This window comes from Cygnus olor, chromosome 21 (assembly GCF_009769625.2).
Source record: "Cygnus olor isolate bCygOlo1 chromosome 21, bCygOlo1.pri.v2, whole genome shotgun sequence".
In the NCBI taxonomy this organism is placed as follows: Eukaryota; Metazoa; Chordata; class Aves; order Anseriformes; family Anatidae; genus Cygnus; species Cygnus olor.
Genome location: NC_049189.1, coordinates 2,517,628 through 2,533,622, shown reverse-complemented (window position 1 = coordinate 2,533,622; position 15,995 = coordinate 2,517,628). Strand labels below are relative to the sequence as shown.

The following is a 15,995-nucleotide window of genomic DNA, read 5'->3' as shown; positions in this document are numbered from 1 at the left end:
CCATGTTAGAAATTGGCCTGTGATCTTCAGGACCACAGGTGAATTTCGTAGTATGCTGACTTAATGTCCACAGCTAGGTCAGTTTCTATGCTATAAAATTTGGGGGGAATCAGAACAAGTGATAAGAGCGTTTGGTGATTAGAGTTTTAGTGGTTGGGATTAGTTTGGTGGCTTGGTTTTGGTAGTGCATGCGTTTTTCTGTCTGTACAGCATTGAATCTGATCTGTCTTATTCCTTGCCTTTAAATCAGAAACCAAGCTGAAGTTGCCCGTGTGCTTATTGGTAAAGGAGCCAGCGGAGACCTGCTAAACAATGCAAAGTGCACAGCACTTTATGTTGCTGTCAGTCAAGGATTCGCAGAGGTGGTGCAGGCCCTCTGCGAGCTCAACTGTGATGTCAACCTCCCAGTAAGTCTTGGGGTTTGAGGGGTTTGGGTTTTGGTGTTGTTTTTTTCTTTTGTGGTGGGGGGTTGCTTCTCTTAACATCATGCATCATTTGTTGCTTAGCAGAATTTGAAGGTAGTTCTCTGAAAATGCTGTGAGTTGCACCAGGGAAGTATTTGCTTACATTCAGTACTCTGAAATTCCAGTTTGGGGTCTACCCTTTCATCATTGTGAGTCTGCTTGGTTCAGTCCAGTAGCACACTGTTGTGCTGGACTCCTCCTTCCAGTGAGAGCTGACCTGCTGCTAACGTGTGGTGTTGTATTCTGCTTTGGTACCCTCTTACAGGATTCCCAGGGAGACACCCCTTTGCATTACGCTATCACTGCAGATTACAAAGTCATCATTGAGATTCTCACTGAAGTACCCAACATCGATTTCACTGTCCAGAACTGTCAAGGCTTCAACCTGCTCCACTATTCTGCTCTAAAAGGCAACAAGCTGTAAGTGAACGAACAGCAGTGTGCGTTCCTGGGGAACGCACGGCTTGGCTAGGCGGTCGGGGGTTGGGTGGTGGTAAAATCTTGCTTGAATGCTTGTTAAGAAGCTCTGAACCCTAGCTGGTTAGCACCCAGCTGAGCTGGGGGAACTGACTTACCTATAAGGCACTTAGAGCAGAGAACTTACTACTTTAGTTGTAATACCTATGTAGACAAAAACAGTGTGTATGTGGTGCCTGGGGTAAGGGTCAGTTTCTGAGTACTTTGCTTGATTTTGGGGGGAAAAAAAATGATCTCAAGAATCTGAGTGTTTTTCTTCCTTTTTCTCCCTTCTCTAGTTCTTAATTCTTACGCTAATGTGTTAATTCTCTGCAGAAATGGTTACTCAGCAAGGAAGAAGGGAAAGGCTGAGATCATCTAACTCATTACATCCAATTTGAGATATTTTTAGCAATGCAAGTACTCAGTGCAAAGCACTAGTACAGATGGGCTATGCCACTTCTCTGCAGCAAGCTTCCTGGCAATGTGTGCAATATATGAAGGCAGCAGAGTGGTATAATGCTCTGCCTCATTAAAGCTGCTAGCAAAAGTCTGATAGAAAACATTGCTCCAATACTTGAGAGACAAAGGCAGAATTTGCCCTGAATTGTGTGCAAGTGTAGCAATACCAGAAAGGAGCGTGGTTCTCTGTGATGATTATGCTGACAAAATCATCAGTAAATGTATAATTGTTTTATTCTTGTAATTGTCTGCAAGATAGTGGGAGCACTCTGCTTCGCATTTGCCAGCTCATAGTGCTGCCAGTTTAAAATCGAGGAACCTTAGAGGCAGGCCTGACTCTTCTGCATTGTTTTCCTTCCCGATAAAGTAACTCTTGTGTGTCTGGTTTACCTCCAATGTTCTAGAGCCATAAAGAAGATTCTAGCAAGAGCTCGACAGTTAGTTGACTCCAAAAAGGAAGATGGCTTCACTGCCCTGCACCTTGCTGCTCTCAATAATCACAAAGAAGTGGCAGAAATTCTCATCAAAGAGGTAAGAAACAAAACAAAGCCACCAACAAAACTCCTAGCTCTCCCATTCCCCAAATCCCACGTTTCCTCCTAAGTTCCGTTGAGTTAATGCTGTGTGTGATGTGGAGGTGTGTGGGTCATATGGACAGATACAGAGGGCTGGGTCATATCGCACTCTCTTGGAGATATGTTTATTTCTGTCCTGCAGATGGACTTGAGACTCAGGGCTTTAAGCAAGCACCATAACTGCAGCGCTCTTCTTCAGCCAAACTCAGCAGCAATAGCTCTTTTTGTTTGATGCAATTCTTCTCTTCAAGGGTCGCTGTGATGTTAACCTCAAGAACAACCGAAATCAAACACCTCTGCACCTGGCTGTCATCCAGGGACACGTAGGGATGGTGCAACTGCTGGTCAGCGAAGGCAGTGATGTCAATGCTGAAGACGAGGACGGGGACACAGCCATGCACATTGCCTTGGAACGACAGCAGCTGATGTCAGTCATGATGGAGAAGCGTGAAGGGGAGATGGGGTTATCCCTTCTTTCCAAGGTGAGCTGGGTACTGGAGAAATTCCAGCACCAAGGGCAGGAGAATGCATGATGATGAAGGTGTGGCTGCAGATAGTGGGATCTAACGGGGCAAAGGACGGCAGTGAAATTGTGCAAAGCCTGTCCAGCTGAACATGAAGCAAACCTTAATGCTTGGGGGAAAGCAGTGAATAAATCTGCTGAGAGTATGCTTGGTTTTATAGCACGAAACTTCGCATAGTCAGACACCAATTCATCCTGTATCCTCCCATTTTTTATTAGCATTGTGTGCTTCTTTCTTGACATGGGAAAGATTACAAATCTGCTCACAGAGCCAAGAGCCTTTGGGTTTAATTCCTGCCCCAGAACCACAGCAATTCATTTCTATCTGATGGCGTAGAAAATATGAGGCTAGCTAACCACAAACACCCCAGTTATCTGCAAATGTACCGCAGAATGTGAAAGATGAGACGTATTATATATGATGAAGGCTATGTTGCTATAAAGCCTGAAATGGATTTCACCATGTTGCTCCATATTCATGGATATACGAATATATCCACATATATGGATGTATGAGTATATATATATACACTTCTTTTTCCATCTTTCACTGCAGAGCAAAAGCAAATCATGCAACGCTGGACTTTTTTTGCAAGATTTGTCAATTTGCAAAAGCATAAATGCAGTGGAAAAAGTGCTTTTCAGCATTTCTGTTAGCTCTCAGGGATAGACTTTGTATGTATACCGCGGATGATGACATGCAGAAGAGCTGAATTTCTTCCTCAGTCTGAACATGGGTCATTTCAGGATAGGCCTTAGATCTAGAAGTCAGTGCATGATATGCAAGTATTGGAAGCTTAATCTGTCTTTTTAGCCAAGATATTAGATTAGCTTTTCAAAGTGTTTTGTCATCCGTATAAATACCAACATGTGCACACACCAGATTTGCAGTGCAAGCCAAGACTACAAACACTGGTTATATATCATGGATGGATTGAGAATTATTCCATTGTGGGGATAATATTGAAAAATCTGGCATAGAGTTTTTATTGTAATTTGAAATGATAAGCATAATCCAAACTGGCATTCTGAAGGGGCACATGCTGTGTGCCAAACTCCTATTCCTCCTTTCTACCTATTGGCACTTGAAAAAGTCTAGTGCACCACCCTTCTTTCGTGTTGCACATTACCAAGCTACCAGCGTTAATAGCAGGAATTGATGGCTCCAGTGCGTGGCCAGCAATACTCCAGCCTCAGGTCCTGAGATCCACAGTGGCATCTCACACCAGCTTAACAGTCACTTCCGAATGTCTCTGCCCATAAATTTAAGCAAAGGGATCAGCAGCAAAAATGGGTTTTACCATTTCGTTAAAAGTCTGCACAACAGCTTTCCTAGCTGCTGGGCTTTAGCTTGTACTAGGGGTGGCCGATAGCCAGTCCTGGGGGCAGAAATCTCAACGTGATGTATCTGTGAATGTCGTTCCCAATACTATTAACAGTAATGCTGTATCTAGATTCTGCAGACTCCTTCATGTCGAATTTTACATGCCCTAATCTGCCTAAACACTCTGATCTTTTAAACCAGTAGAAAATTGTTCAGAGTTTGGATCGCATACATAAAAGCTTGGCTTTTTAAATAGCTGCTGCTGCTTAAGGCTCCATACACCAGCTGCTCGTCAACTGGTATTTACTGCGTTGCCTTCAGTGTACGCTTTGTACTTTCCTTTCACTAGCTGAAGAAGTGAATGCGTATTGCTATGGTTGGTAATGATTAGGTACCACTTAGGACCAGTTTTATGTACTTCTGTTCCTGGAATGCAAGGTTTGAATCTGTTACTTGTATGCCGAAGGATCTTCTTGCATTTTGTGAGTGCAAAATTACACTCTTAAATTGTCGGTACAAGGATTAAGATTCTGTTTAGAATTTGATACAGCTACATAACAGACTTTTCTATTAACAGAGAGTGTTTCTCAACATCTTTTAGCTGCAGGCTTCTGGCTTTCTTGGAAATGTGGAGTTGAATGTTGGAACTGCAATTGCATGTTACTTAGCACAAGAAGGAGCAGATATTAATTATGCAAACCATCGGGGAAAGTCCCCTTTAGACCTTGTTACAGACGGAAGGATTGTCCAGATCATCAAAGACTTTTCACAGAAATTCAGGTAAACCCACATCCTCTGGGAACTAGCTGCAGTAAATTTCCTTGTAAAATGTCAAGTGCTCCCCCAGCACTGTGGTGTCACAGCTGCCATGCCAGGAAGGATGAAGCTTTCCTGAAACACATCAGATTTCAGTTTAGAGCACCTTCTGTTTCATCTGGAGCTGGTTGCTGGCACTGTGTTTGTCAGGGCCTCTTTAAGGGTGCATACTGCCATTGGAAACAGTTGGCAAAAGCAAATGAACGCTGCTCACGTAAATTCAGCCTCCTGACTTGGAGAGCCCTGAGGCGGTCTGAGAAGACTGTCCACCGAAGGCAAGAGCAGCTCCTCTCTTGCAGGGTAATTTTGGATTCTGTTTTGCTTTCACTGGATTCTGCAGTTACAGATATTTAAAGTCTGAACAGAGAGGAAATGCAATGAAAGAGTGGGTGCCAGAATCTGCAGAATTTATTCCAGAGCTAGATAAATGGTCGTTTTTCAACTAATGAGAGAATAGCTTAGAAAGTGCCAAGGGGAGAGTAGCAAGTCAAATTTCTCAGGTTCTGAGGAACTTTTGTTTGGATTTTGACTTTGCAAACATGAAAGCAGAGTTCTGTTTGATCTGAGAGCATAGACCTGCAGGTATGTTACTGCTGGAGGGGGAGCCAGGCAGCAGCTTCTGTAATTGGCCATGCTCCTGGTTCATTTTAAATAACAGGTGAAATACATCTCTTTAAATGTTTTTAAACATCTGGGGATTTTGTTAGTGGAGTATATGTTGAAATGAAGGGGTCTAGAAGAGAAAAAGCATTTATAAAGAAGCTGTTGTCACTTTGGTAGGAAACTGGTTGGCAGGTTCTTCAGAAACTTACCAACTTCCTATCAAAAGTTCAAAAAGCATCCCCTCGTAATACTCCTGGTGGGCCGGGGGTTCTTGGTAATAATGAAGACATTTGCTAGTGCAACCACCATCCTTGTCCCTTCTGTTCAATCATTGCTCATTCATACAATTAAAGAGTTTAGGTAGTAGGTCTAGCTAGCAGACGACTGGCTGGCAGGAAAAGTAATGGATGGGTTGGGGCTCGTAGTGTCAGGACAGAGGTCTGGATGGGTTATGCAAGAGCCTGGGTTATGTAAGAGCCAAATTCACAGACAGTCACCCCGGGCACATTTCAGGAATATGTGAACAGACAGCATCCTTAGGGCTGCACTTTTTAAATAGCTCCTAAAAGCTGGCCCCTCTTGGTAGGTGACTACTGTCAATACCTGAATGTTGTCCTCCAAAAGGACAGTTCCAGCTTGTGTAAACGTTAGATGTCCCTGCTCTTCCCCTTTTTTTTACATAGATTCAGTCAGAACCCAAGCTAGAGGCTGAGTTGGTCCCACAAAGGCACTGAAGGCTCACAAGTTAGAGCCGCAGTTGATCAGACAGCAGTCTCCATGTGGAATGTTTCCCAGGGATTAATGCAATTTTATCCGGTTGCTGAAGAACGACCTGGAGTATGTGGCTCAAATTTCACTACGTGTTCTCTGCTGCAGGGAACAGCAGGTTTCTTCAGACTGCTCAGCTGTCACCTGCAGCCTTCGCCGCGTGCACACCACCCCCAACACGATGACCAACCTGAGTGTCTCAAGCGTGGCAGTCCCCACAGAGTGCCTGGTCTGCTCAGAGCTGGCCTTGCTCATCCATTTCTTCCCCTGCCAGCACAGTATTGTCTGTGAAGGTAAGTCCTTCTGCTTTTTCTGTATCTCCTGTTCTGCCATGCAGCCTCCCTGTCTAGACTCTCATAAATCAAGGTCTATCGAGCTGTGTGTGACCTGAAACAACCCCAGCATGACTTCAACAACACTGTCTCTAGATAGGATGGCCAAAGCTATCTATGACAGGCACACGTTGTTCTGAGCACCTGCTGATAGGCCCCCCAGGCAGTGCTTATGGATGCCCTGGATAATTCAGAAGGAAGGCCAGATGTTTCAGTTCTGGCTGGCAGTGTTTTATCCATCAAAACCTCCTGAGAAGGATTTCCCCCTTCTCTGGCTTTTGTTATGCATTTGTATCTCGGTTGTTTTAATGGCAGCTTGCTCAAACATGTCTGCGAGCTTGTAAACCTCATCAAGGCTCCCTCAGTCTGACCCCAGGGAATTTGGTAAGGACTGTGTGCGAGGGCTGCATCCTTTTCACACAGAATAAAAAACTGTTTTGCATCCACAGTGCAGCAGTTCTGGCAGGACAGAGATGTGAGGAGGTAAAGTGTTTTAATTGCTACTGACATAGGAAGGACTAAACCAAAAGCCTAGGAGGTAGTTCAAAAAGAAGGCCATGTCCTCATTTCCATGCAGAAACAGTCTCATAATCATCCAGGGAGTTCTCAGGTCATTTAAAAGCTGATGTTCTTCAGCCTGTTCTCTTCCTCTCGCTGCTGGCACCAGTGGGCTTGATTGTAATCACTCCTTGTATCATTTTGATAGAATGCTCCAGGAGAATGAAGAAGTGCATCAAATGTCAAGTGACAATAACCAAAAAAATCAAGCAAGGTATGTGTGCTGTTCCTACTGTTCAGTGCTATGTATTGGGAAGGGTGCTTCACGGCATTTGTTTGAGCAACATCAACGATTCTCAAGAGAAATATGCATAAGGAAGAAAGATGTGTTTTGGGGGGAGAAAAGAGGGGAATACCTGTTGCGCTGATCACCTTCAGAGAAGAAAAAGTGCATTGAGCTGGCATGGGCCAAAATCAAGCTGCATAGACAGGACATTTGAGGAAGCTAGATCTGTGCCTGGCTTATTCTCTTCGTCGGGTTCTCTGCAGTTAGAACTGCAGTCTCCTCCGGTCTACCTATTTACACAGGCAGTGATTTAACAATGAAAATTTGTGAGAAAGGAAAAATGGCATCTTGTGGAAGCCTTGCTTCTCACCTGGCTGAAACTCCTGTGCCTGTGCAGGGCTGGCATTGGCCAGCTCTCCAAGAATTGTTGAGCTGGGTTGTTTTGATAAAGATCTTCAGCCCTGTTTAAAACAGATTGTCTTGTGTCTGTGTTACTCCATCCAGAATGGGTAATGTGTGTCATCAAGATGGTGGCAGCTTTGCACTTGTCTTGGAATTAATCCAGGTTGCCCACTGAAGCTTTTTCCATAGAGGTTATGACAGCGGTTATGATGTCTTTAGAGCCAAGATCACTCTTAAAGAAACTCTGTAGCAGCGAACATGAAAGAATTGCGTGTCCTGCTGCTCATGTCTTAGCATTGTGTGACTTTGTTGGAGTCAGGTAGTGGTTTTCCGTCTTGATGCCTGGACAAATGCACAGGGGAGCAATTCTGTCACGTGGCATCAGACAAATGCAGCTGGCAAAGACAGAAATCCTCTTTGGAACTCCAGAGTGTAGAGAGGAAAAAAAAAAGTTTGCCTGACGGTAGACAGGAGCATTTGTCTTTGCTCCAGGCTGCTAAACGGCATCAAAATGGCAACAAGAATTCCAGAGGAGACATTTGCATGCAGATTGCAGTTACAGAAAGGAACATCCAAGTCTCTGAGTGTATCAGCAGGACTTAACTATGAGTGATGTCTTCAGTGTGTCTTAGCAAGCGCTCTGTTCCCAAATTTGCTTCACTTTTATGGATTTGAAGTCACTTCTTACACTGCTGAACTGCAACTTGTTCCAGGATCTTGGGGAAAGGGACGCCTATATTGAAGTGTAAAGCTACCTAATCAAAGATTAAGGAGCAGAAGATGAGCAGAGGCCTTATTAAGCTGAAACTGGAAAGAGTATATTTCCCAAAGCTGGCAGTTTTTCAAGTATTTGGGGTTCTTTCACATTTCATCTGTGTAGAACAAGTATCTCTATAAGGTCCACTGAATTTTGCATATAGTCGACTAAAGGTCTCTACTTGTGTAGCTTCATGTGTGCAAAAGTCCCTGTAAGTGATGTCAAGTGGTGTCGTCTTGTTTTACCATGTGTGTCCTGAAAAATACCAGCAGAAATTTGAATCCCAAGTGTAATCAGGAGGTTGAGAGAGCATGGTACCGCTAGCACTGTGAGGATTCCTGGGCTAATGTGGCAGACCATCACAACCAGCACCGAAAGCTTTTACTTAAAGGTAGCACCAGCGTATTCCAGAACGCTAAGGCAGGACGTATCAGATATTTGCATTTTCCTTTTCTTTGTTTTGTTTCTTTTATCTTTTTTAAAAAAGAAACAGGCAGACAAAAGCAAACAAAAAAAAATACAGCTGAGCAAGAAAACAGGAAAGCAGCACTGGCCAGTGTGTAAAAAAGCATCATCTTGGGCTTTTTGTTTGTGAAATCCCTGGATAAGGCTCCGTGAAGAGAGTTTAGTCTGAGCTAATTGCTGCTCATTGAGGGACAGTCTGATAAAAGACGCTGCACGAGGCAGAGCACAGTGGCAACTAACTGTCTCCCTGCTCTCCCACCCTGCAGACAGCACCGAGGTGGAGTGCAGCCCGAGCTCTGAATCCACAGATCAGAGGAAGCTCATGGAGGAGCTGCAGAACCGCTACCGGCAGATGGAAGAGCGCATCACCTGCCCCATTTGCATCGACGACCAAATCAAACTGGTCTTCCAGTGTGGACATGGCTCTTGCCCAGACTGCAGCACAGCCCTTACTGTCTGCCCCATCTGCCGGCAGGCTATCCGGGAGAGGATTCAGATCTTTGTCTAAGGATATGCTTGCTTCCCTTCCCATTCCCACCTCCCTCGTTTACTTCCTTTTTGTTTGCATTTTAGATGAGAAGCGCTGCTCAGTCTGGGTTTGGCTACCTGCAAAGCCAGCGTGAGAGAGGGGGGAGACAAATAATGTGATTGGGGTGGAGGTGGAGGGAGGGAGTCCCCTCTGCTTCCAGTGTCATACGGGCAAGGAGTGGTGCTCGAGGGCAGGCGGCCACCTCGCCTGGTGCTGCTGATCGGTCAGAAAGACGTGAAGTAAAGAACACTGAACTGTCGACTGAAGTCAGAAGAGACGTGCGGACCAGAGGTGACAGACTTCCATACGCAGGTGTTTTCAAGGGCATCCAGCTCCAGTGACTGCAGCACGTCCAGCGCCCTGCAGGGTCAGAGCTGGAGCCTTGGCACTCGGCAGTGCTCTGAAGGAGACGCTGTAGAAGGATCAGCCTTATCCCTCGGCAGGCAGTGGCAAAGCACACGCTTGCACCTCACAGGAGGAGATATCAGAGGAGATCAGTCCTGGCCATCAGTCCTCCTCGTTGCCTGTCGCTGGTAGGGAGGTGATGTCCTCAGACAGCGTGTTCTCCGAGCTGGAACTTGGGGGTTCAACAAGAATTCGGACTGACAGAGGCAAATCTGGATGTGGTGAGATCCTAGGGACAGAGCGTGTGCCTTAGAGATAAAGTAGTGAACACTGATTGGGGAAAACATGTTGTTACCACAGAAACTTCTATGTGACACTCTTCTTCCGTATTTTTTTCTGCACAATGGTGTGTTCAGAGACTCCTGAGCTTTCTATCCATAATGCCAAAGGCAGGTGTTAAATACTCCAATCAAAGTGTAAAGAAAATAAATAGTAATAATTAAGAGATGAGAAAGAGGGATTTCATTTTGGTTTTTTGTTTTGCAGCAAAACTTAATAAAATAAAATCTATATTTTTCCTGAGCATTAAAATGAATGTACAAACAGTAGCTGAACTATGGATCTGGCTGTATTGTGTTTCCCAACTGTCTGACTGAAGAAATATTATCCAGTGAACCTGTCCTGTAAAGTAACCGTTGGTGGAAGTGCCAACCTGTAGGGCTAGCGTGCCATGCGTGTGTGTATGTATCCTTACGTGTTTGCGTGTGGTATCTATCTTTAATGACACAATTATACACAAGTGATACTGTTTGTTACATCTTGCAAGCAATATTTAAAAAAAAAAAACAACAAAAATACTGTGGTCCTCTACTATCTTTGTTCATTGGCAAAGAGATGGCAAATATTTTAAAGAAATCTTTGATTTTGTGTAATATCTGGTAGCTATGGACGTAACTTACTTCATCTTAGTCCTCTGGCGGTGTGAAAAAGTGCTGTCACAGTGCCTGATTCTTACAGATGATCTTTCTCCAAATATTCACTTGAAGCTGTTACAAATTCAGTGGGGCTTTGATACAGAGCTACAAACTAAGAACAGATTTAACCCCACATGGGCTCACATTTAACTCACATTTAACACATTTAAGAAGCTGAAGCTGAATTTCAGAATCAGCTTTGGTAAAATCAGAAGTGTGGATGTATTTATTTATTTCCTAGAAGTTCATGTTAGGGTATGTGCCTTTGGAATAAGCAGGTATTTACCCAAGTGGTTGCTGTATTGTGACAAGGCATCAGGTGAGGAGGACGGTGCGAAGGCTGCTTTCTGGAACGACAAGACCGAACCACCGTTATGGTGTAAGAGCTGCCCTTTGCTTCAAGTGAATCATTTTCCAGAATATCCATTACCCCACCTGGACGCTGAGCGTTTCCTGAAATATGTTTTCTTCACAAGCCTCTGCATCAACTCCACCTGCAGTTTACAAGAGGTGAACCCAGTTGATGCTTTATCGTGTACGTTAAATGTATACATGTGCTGGCACCTGGGCAGCAGGGCACACTGCTCAATGTTGTTATTCACATCTTACACTTAGGGTGTGTCAGTTTATTCAGGAAAAAACAGCAGGGCACATCTGCTTTTTTTTTTGTTAATATAATTTCTTTGGATACTAAACGAAGAGAGGCTTCCAAGTGATTGTTCCCCCTAAAGGAAAAAAAAAAATTAGAATAGAAAGCTCAGTTGGAAGGGGCCCGCAAAGATCATCTAGTCCAGCTGCCTGACCACTTCAGGGCTAAGCATATAAAAGTTAAAGCACGTTACTAAGGGCATTATCCAACTGTGTCTTGAACACCGACAGGCATGGGGCATCAACTACCTCACTAGGAAGCCTATTTCAGTGTTTGACCACTCTCACGGTAACGATTTCTTTCCTAATATCCAGCCTGAACCTCCCGTGTCACAGCACTGAAGGAAGACTGCAGATTTCGACTTCCAGGTTGCACAGCTGTTGCAGCAGAGATTTTCTGTTTTCCTGCTAATAGAGATCTTGTAGAGAAAGAAGAGCTTCCACCAATTGTACGTTTTATTTTTTTATTTTTAACAAATTCCCTTTCAAGAGCTCCTGATTTTTTTTCTGTCTGCAGTTCCTTGTGTTGCTAAATGAGAGATAGGGTTTTGCACAGCACAGTGTACCTGCTTACGTAGCACGGGAACCGTTTGTAAGCGCAGCTTTGGGGTTGGGGCTATATTCTTTCATTTCCCTGGTTCTGCTGTCATTGCTTTTGATGCCCGAGGAGCGAGAGTCGAGCCGTTAAGCACCGTTTTGACCCTTTCATTTCCTAGTGAGAAGAAGGGAATTGCTGCACCAATGGAGAAGAACCAAGCTGGTCGGCGGAGCTGCCGGACAGGAGGGGATCAGCAGGAAGCAGATGCCTATGTCCAGGTATGGTTTTTGACAAGCTTTGTCCTCGTGGCAGGTTCAGCTCCACGGGAGTCTGTTTTCTCCTCTTCTATTTTGGGGAAATGAACTGGGGAGCTCCGTGTTTTCCCTGGGTCTTCTGAATTGCAGCTCTGTAGCTTGCATCAGTGTTGGTTTTGAAAAGGAAAGATCTTGCTGAGTCTAGTATAAATCTTTAAATATGAGGCAGCAGCTGAGACAGGTTAATGCTATAACTAATGGGCTCTGTGTAATCCTCCTAGCTGAAATGTCAGCTCACATTTCCCAACTGGCCTACAAGAAGGGGGGTGGTTTTTCTTCCATTAACCAGCCTCTTCTGGTTGCAATTTTTCCACAATATTTATGGGTGGTTTGAACACAGGCTTCTCATGAAATTGAAATCGATATCATTATTCCCAGGAATGAGCCTTCTGTAAGAAGGGTGTTAAAATGTCCCAGGGGAAAAAAAGAAAAAGATATTGTCCTGCAGACAATAAAGCGGGACTTTATTTTACTCACGTGCATGGAGCATAGCACGTACTTTACTAACCTGGGTACTCGTGTGACCTTTATTGAGTCTTCACGGTTGGATTTTGTTTATTTTTTTTAACCTTACAAGAGGTGGTTAGATAGGTGCAAGTTGTCTGGTTGCGAGAGCTCTGGGTGTGAAAATTACCAAACTTTTAAAAGTTTTCCCCCACTGCCCAACCCAAGAGACCTGTACGCTGGAATCTGACAGCTTTGGCTGTTTCGGGCCAAGATGCAAAGCAGCAGTTCTCAGTTTCTCAAGGTTTTCCATCAGCACCTGCCATTCCGGGCTGTGCAGAGCATCCTCTTGCTTTGAAATGGACTCTTGGGATATCTCAGCGTGGATCCTCCAGAAAATGTCTAGTCGCTTATGCAGTCTTGGCCATCATTTTGGAGTGAACACAGTTTTACTTTTTTTGCTGTGGATACTTATTTCTAGTTAGTCTTTAAATGAACATGGTCCTTCTCAGTCAGTCTCCTATTATTGGAGAATTTCTGTGCTTCCTTTAGAATACAAAGGAGTCTGTGTGCTATTCTATTTCTTGCCTTTTAGTTCAGCCTCAGGAAATACTTCATAACAAGTGTGACCCCTTTTTACTTTCTTACTTTCTTATGCATGCTGTCACTTAATTTTTTCCTGGCAGATAGTGTGCTAATCCAGCTGGGAGACTGGTATTTGACTTGGCAGCTGGTCTCATGAGCAGGCTTTTCACGCAATTGGATTTTCATGGAAAATTGATTTTGTAAACCTGCCATTATTCTGGGCAAAGTAAGGACACAAGCTTGCAGGGAGAACAAACTGTCTACCCAGTCTTGCGCTTTGTAAAATCTGGGGATTCTACCCCGTTTTATTACCACTGCCATGACACCGCCAAGTAAAGCTGGATTTGCAGTGTTTTCTTTTGCATGGGTTCGGTGTATTCTGAGTCCTTGCAGACGGCTATCGGGGATCGCTTCCATCTGAACAGACGGGATTAATTCAGCACAGCTGGGTGACTTGGCTGAAGCTGGAGCAAACTCTTAGTGCAGCCAGTGCTAGGTGGCTCTTCCCAGATTTTGAAGTAATTTTAAATCACCCTTTCTGCAGCTGAAGAAAGGTAGATGTACCCTTCCCATCCCAATACGTGCTTTCTCATCCTTGGATTAAAATGACTTTTCTTGTGTTACCCTCTCAATCAGAACAATGAGTTTTGCAGTCACTGCAGAAAAAAGCACGCTCGTATCCCTCAGAAGAGGTGGTTGGCTTCTTCCTCCAGCTGGGAAGGGCAGTGAAACGCCATGGAGGTGCCCTGCGCTGAGTGCTGCCTTGTTAAAGCCAGGGTAAGAAATTCCAAGCCCCTCCCAGGGAGCTTTATAGAACGGAAAACTCACAGCGTAGTCAAAAGATTCCTTTTCTGGAAACATCATTAATATCTGCAGCAGTGCCTGAGGTATACTGCACCAGGGCTTGGAAGACTGGGTTCTCGGGGCTGCCTAGGTAAGGAAATTCCTTGCAGTACAGCTCAGGTCACAGGTGGTCGCTGCTACTCCAGAAATGAGAACTCTTCTGCTTATCTAGGCCACCAAAAAGCTTTGCCTAGGTTTTTCTCATGAATTGTTATGTATAGAGAGAGCTCTGAGAGGGTATTTTATCACAGTTGTGCCAGGAGCAGACATGTCGTGTCACTTGGTGTGACCCAGAAAGCAGCAAACTTTTCTGTGTCTGCTGAAAGGGTTACTTACAGAGATACCTGGGATTGGAAGAGTAAAGGGAATAAAGTGGGCTCAGGGAATGCTTAGATCTCACGTGTCTGCTAAGCTTTACATCTGGGCGTTGAGCAGCCACCTCGGGTGTTCTCCAGCCTCCTCTTTGACGAGCCGTGACCTCATGAATTCAAGCAGCACACTTTGCACACACACCCATAGACAGAAACCTCTGAATCCTGGCTTCCTCCAGAGGAAAACAACAGAGTAGAAACTCTTTATGATGAAACTGTCACAATTGCCTTTGGGTTTGGTTCTCTCTTAGCTAACAGCTCTTTTACAAATAGCTGTAAGCGCTCCTTGAAGGATCTGCATTGTTTCCAGTAGAGCACGGAAATCTGCTTTGTTTGTCATGTCTCTTCCCAGGGATCAGAAGGTGTTGGTAGGGCAGGTGTTCTCCAGTCTTCCCTGGGAAGGTCGCTTCTTGGATCAGTTCCTACCACGTGCACGTCTTTGTCTTGCTGTGAATTTTTTAAGTAAACTGAGTGCTGCTGAAAGCAATTGGTTCCCAACCCAGGAGATGGGAGTCATCTGAAGGGTCAGCCCTAAGCCTTCTGAAATCTGTACGTGGGGTTCTTCCATTTGGCCTCAGTGATCTTTTTGGAAGAGTGCTTGGTATGCAAAGGGATTGCATGATCCCGGAGCAGAAAGTGCCTGCTTTCAGTGGGCAGGAGGTAGGCTTCAAGTTTGAAGGAAATAATAATGCAAATATTTGTAATCCCGTTTCCTTTGACCACTAAATTATGCTTTCTTCAGAGCCCAGCCTCGAGTTCTGTGGTTCAGTTAGTCTGCCAGGGAAGTAATTCAAGCTTCCCTGTTTGAAAAGTGAGTTTGAAAGTTTGGTGAGAAGAGCACTTGCATGAGGACTGAGGTCCTCCACCTTCTTCTCAGTCTCCACGCCAGCAGACTGAGGATCTGTTGATTTAAGAGAACAGTGCTGACAAACAAATTCCCCCACAGTGTGTGTTGATTTGTCTTGTTTATTTAGCTATGACAGTCCACTACTGTACGGTCTATGCATCCCTAAGATACTTAAGAGTTTTTTAAAAAAATAATCTGGTCTAAATAAAATAACTTGTATTTCCTTGTCATATGTACTGTGTGGGGTAAAGACCTGTTAGCATTTTCTCCAGTTTATTTACCCTCTGAACAAGAGGATGAAGTTGTTTAACCACTGTATCTTAACTTGTTTTTTTTTTAATCTGAATTCCAGTCTTCATTGTTAATTAGCACTCCTTTTGCAAAGTCTTTCTCTATCCAGGAAAGAGGGTGGTTTGTGTTTTTTTTCTGGTACAGATTCTCTTTCCTCCTCCTACTGGCAAAACTGAACTCAGTCCTAGGAATTTGTTGCTGATGGGCTTTGTCAAGCCTGTTTATTTATAATTTACTTTCCCAACGTGATCTGCAGTCTTTGAGTGGCATTTTCCCTTGGAGTCCAGGATTTCATGGTATGTCTAGAGCTTTTTCCTTTGTTCTTTCCCTCGTGCTTCTTCCATATTCCAGCGCGGAAGTATCTGTTTCAAGCAGACTTTCTAAAGCTCTTCACTTGGAAGCGTAGCCAGAACTCCACGTTTTACAGACAGCACGAGACTCTGGGAACAGAGGGAGGGAGATAGCTTGTCTAAAGGCAGAGTCAGGAAAATAACCCATTTCTCCTTTGATTTTGTTCCCATTAGTCCATTCTTTT

The 15,995-nt window shown here is 44.3% G+C and overlaps 1 protein-coding gene across 5 annotated transcripts in view; it reads left to right on the top strand.

Moving 5' to 3' along the window:
• The window catches only part of MIB2 (MIB E3 ubiquitin protein ligase 2), a 41,399-nt gene extending 31,217 nt beyond the window's left edge, over positions 1 to 10,182 (top strand). For all 5 annotated transcript variants that reach the window (XM_040533223.1, XM_040533224.1, XM_040533220.1 and 2 more), the window contains 8 exons: positions 251 to 407; positions 730 to 884; positions 1,787 to 1,913; positions 2,209 to 2,439; positions 4,406 to 4,584; positions 6,100 to 6,284; positions 7,030 to 7,095; positions 8,998 to 10,182. In XM_040533223.1, the coding sequence (XP_040389157.1) occupies positions 251 to 407; positions 730 to 884; positions 1,787 to 1,913; positions 2,209 to 2,439; positions 4,406 to 4,584; positions 6,100 to 6,284; positions 7,030 to 7,095; positions 8,998 to 9,239 (1,342 nt within the window). In that variant the 3' untranslated portion in view covers positions 9,240 to 10,182. The remainder of the gene's footprint in view (positions 1 to 250; positions 408 to 729; positions 885 to 1,786; positions 1,914 to 2,208; positions 2,440 to 4,405; positions 4,585 to 6,099; positions 6,285 to 7,029; positions 7,096 to 8,997) is intronic.
• Positions 10,183 to 15,995: the final 5,813 nt, after the last annotated feature.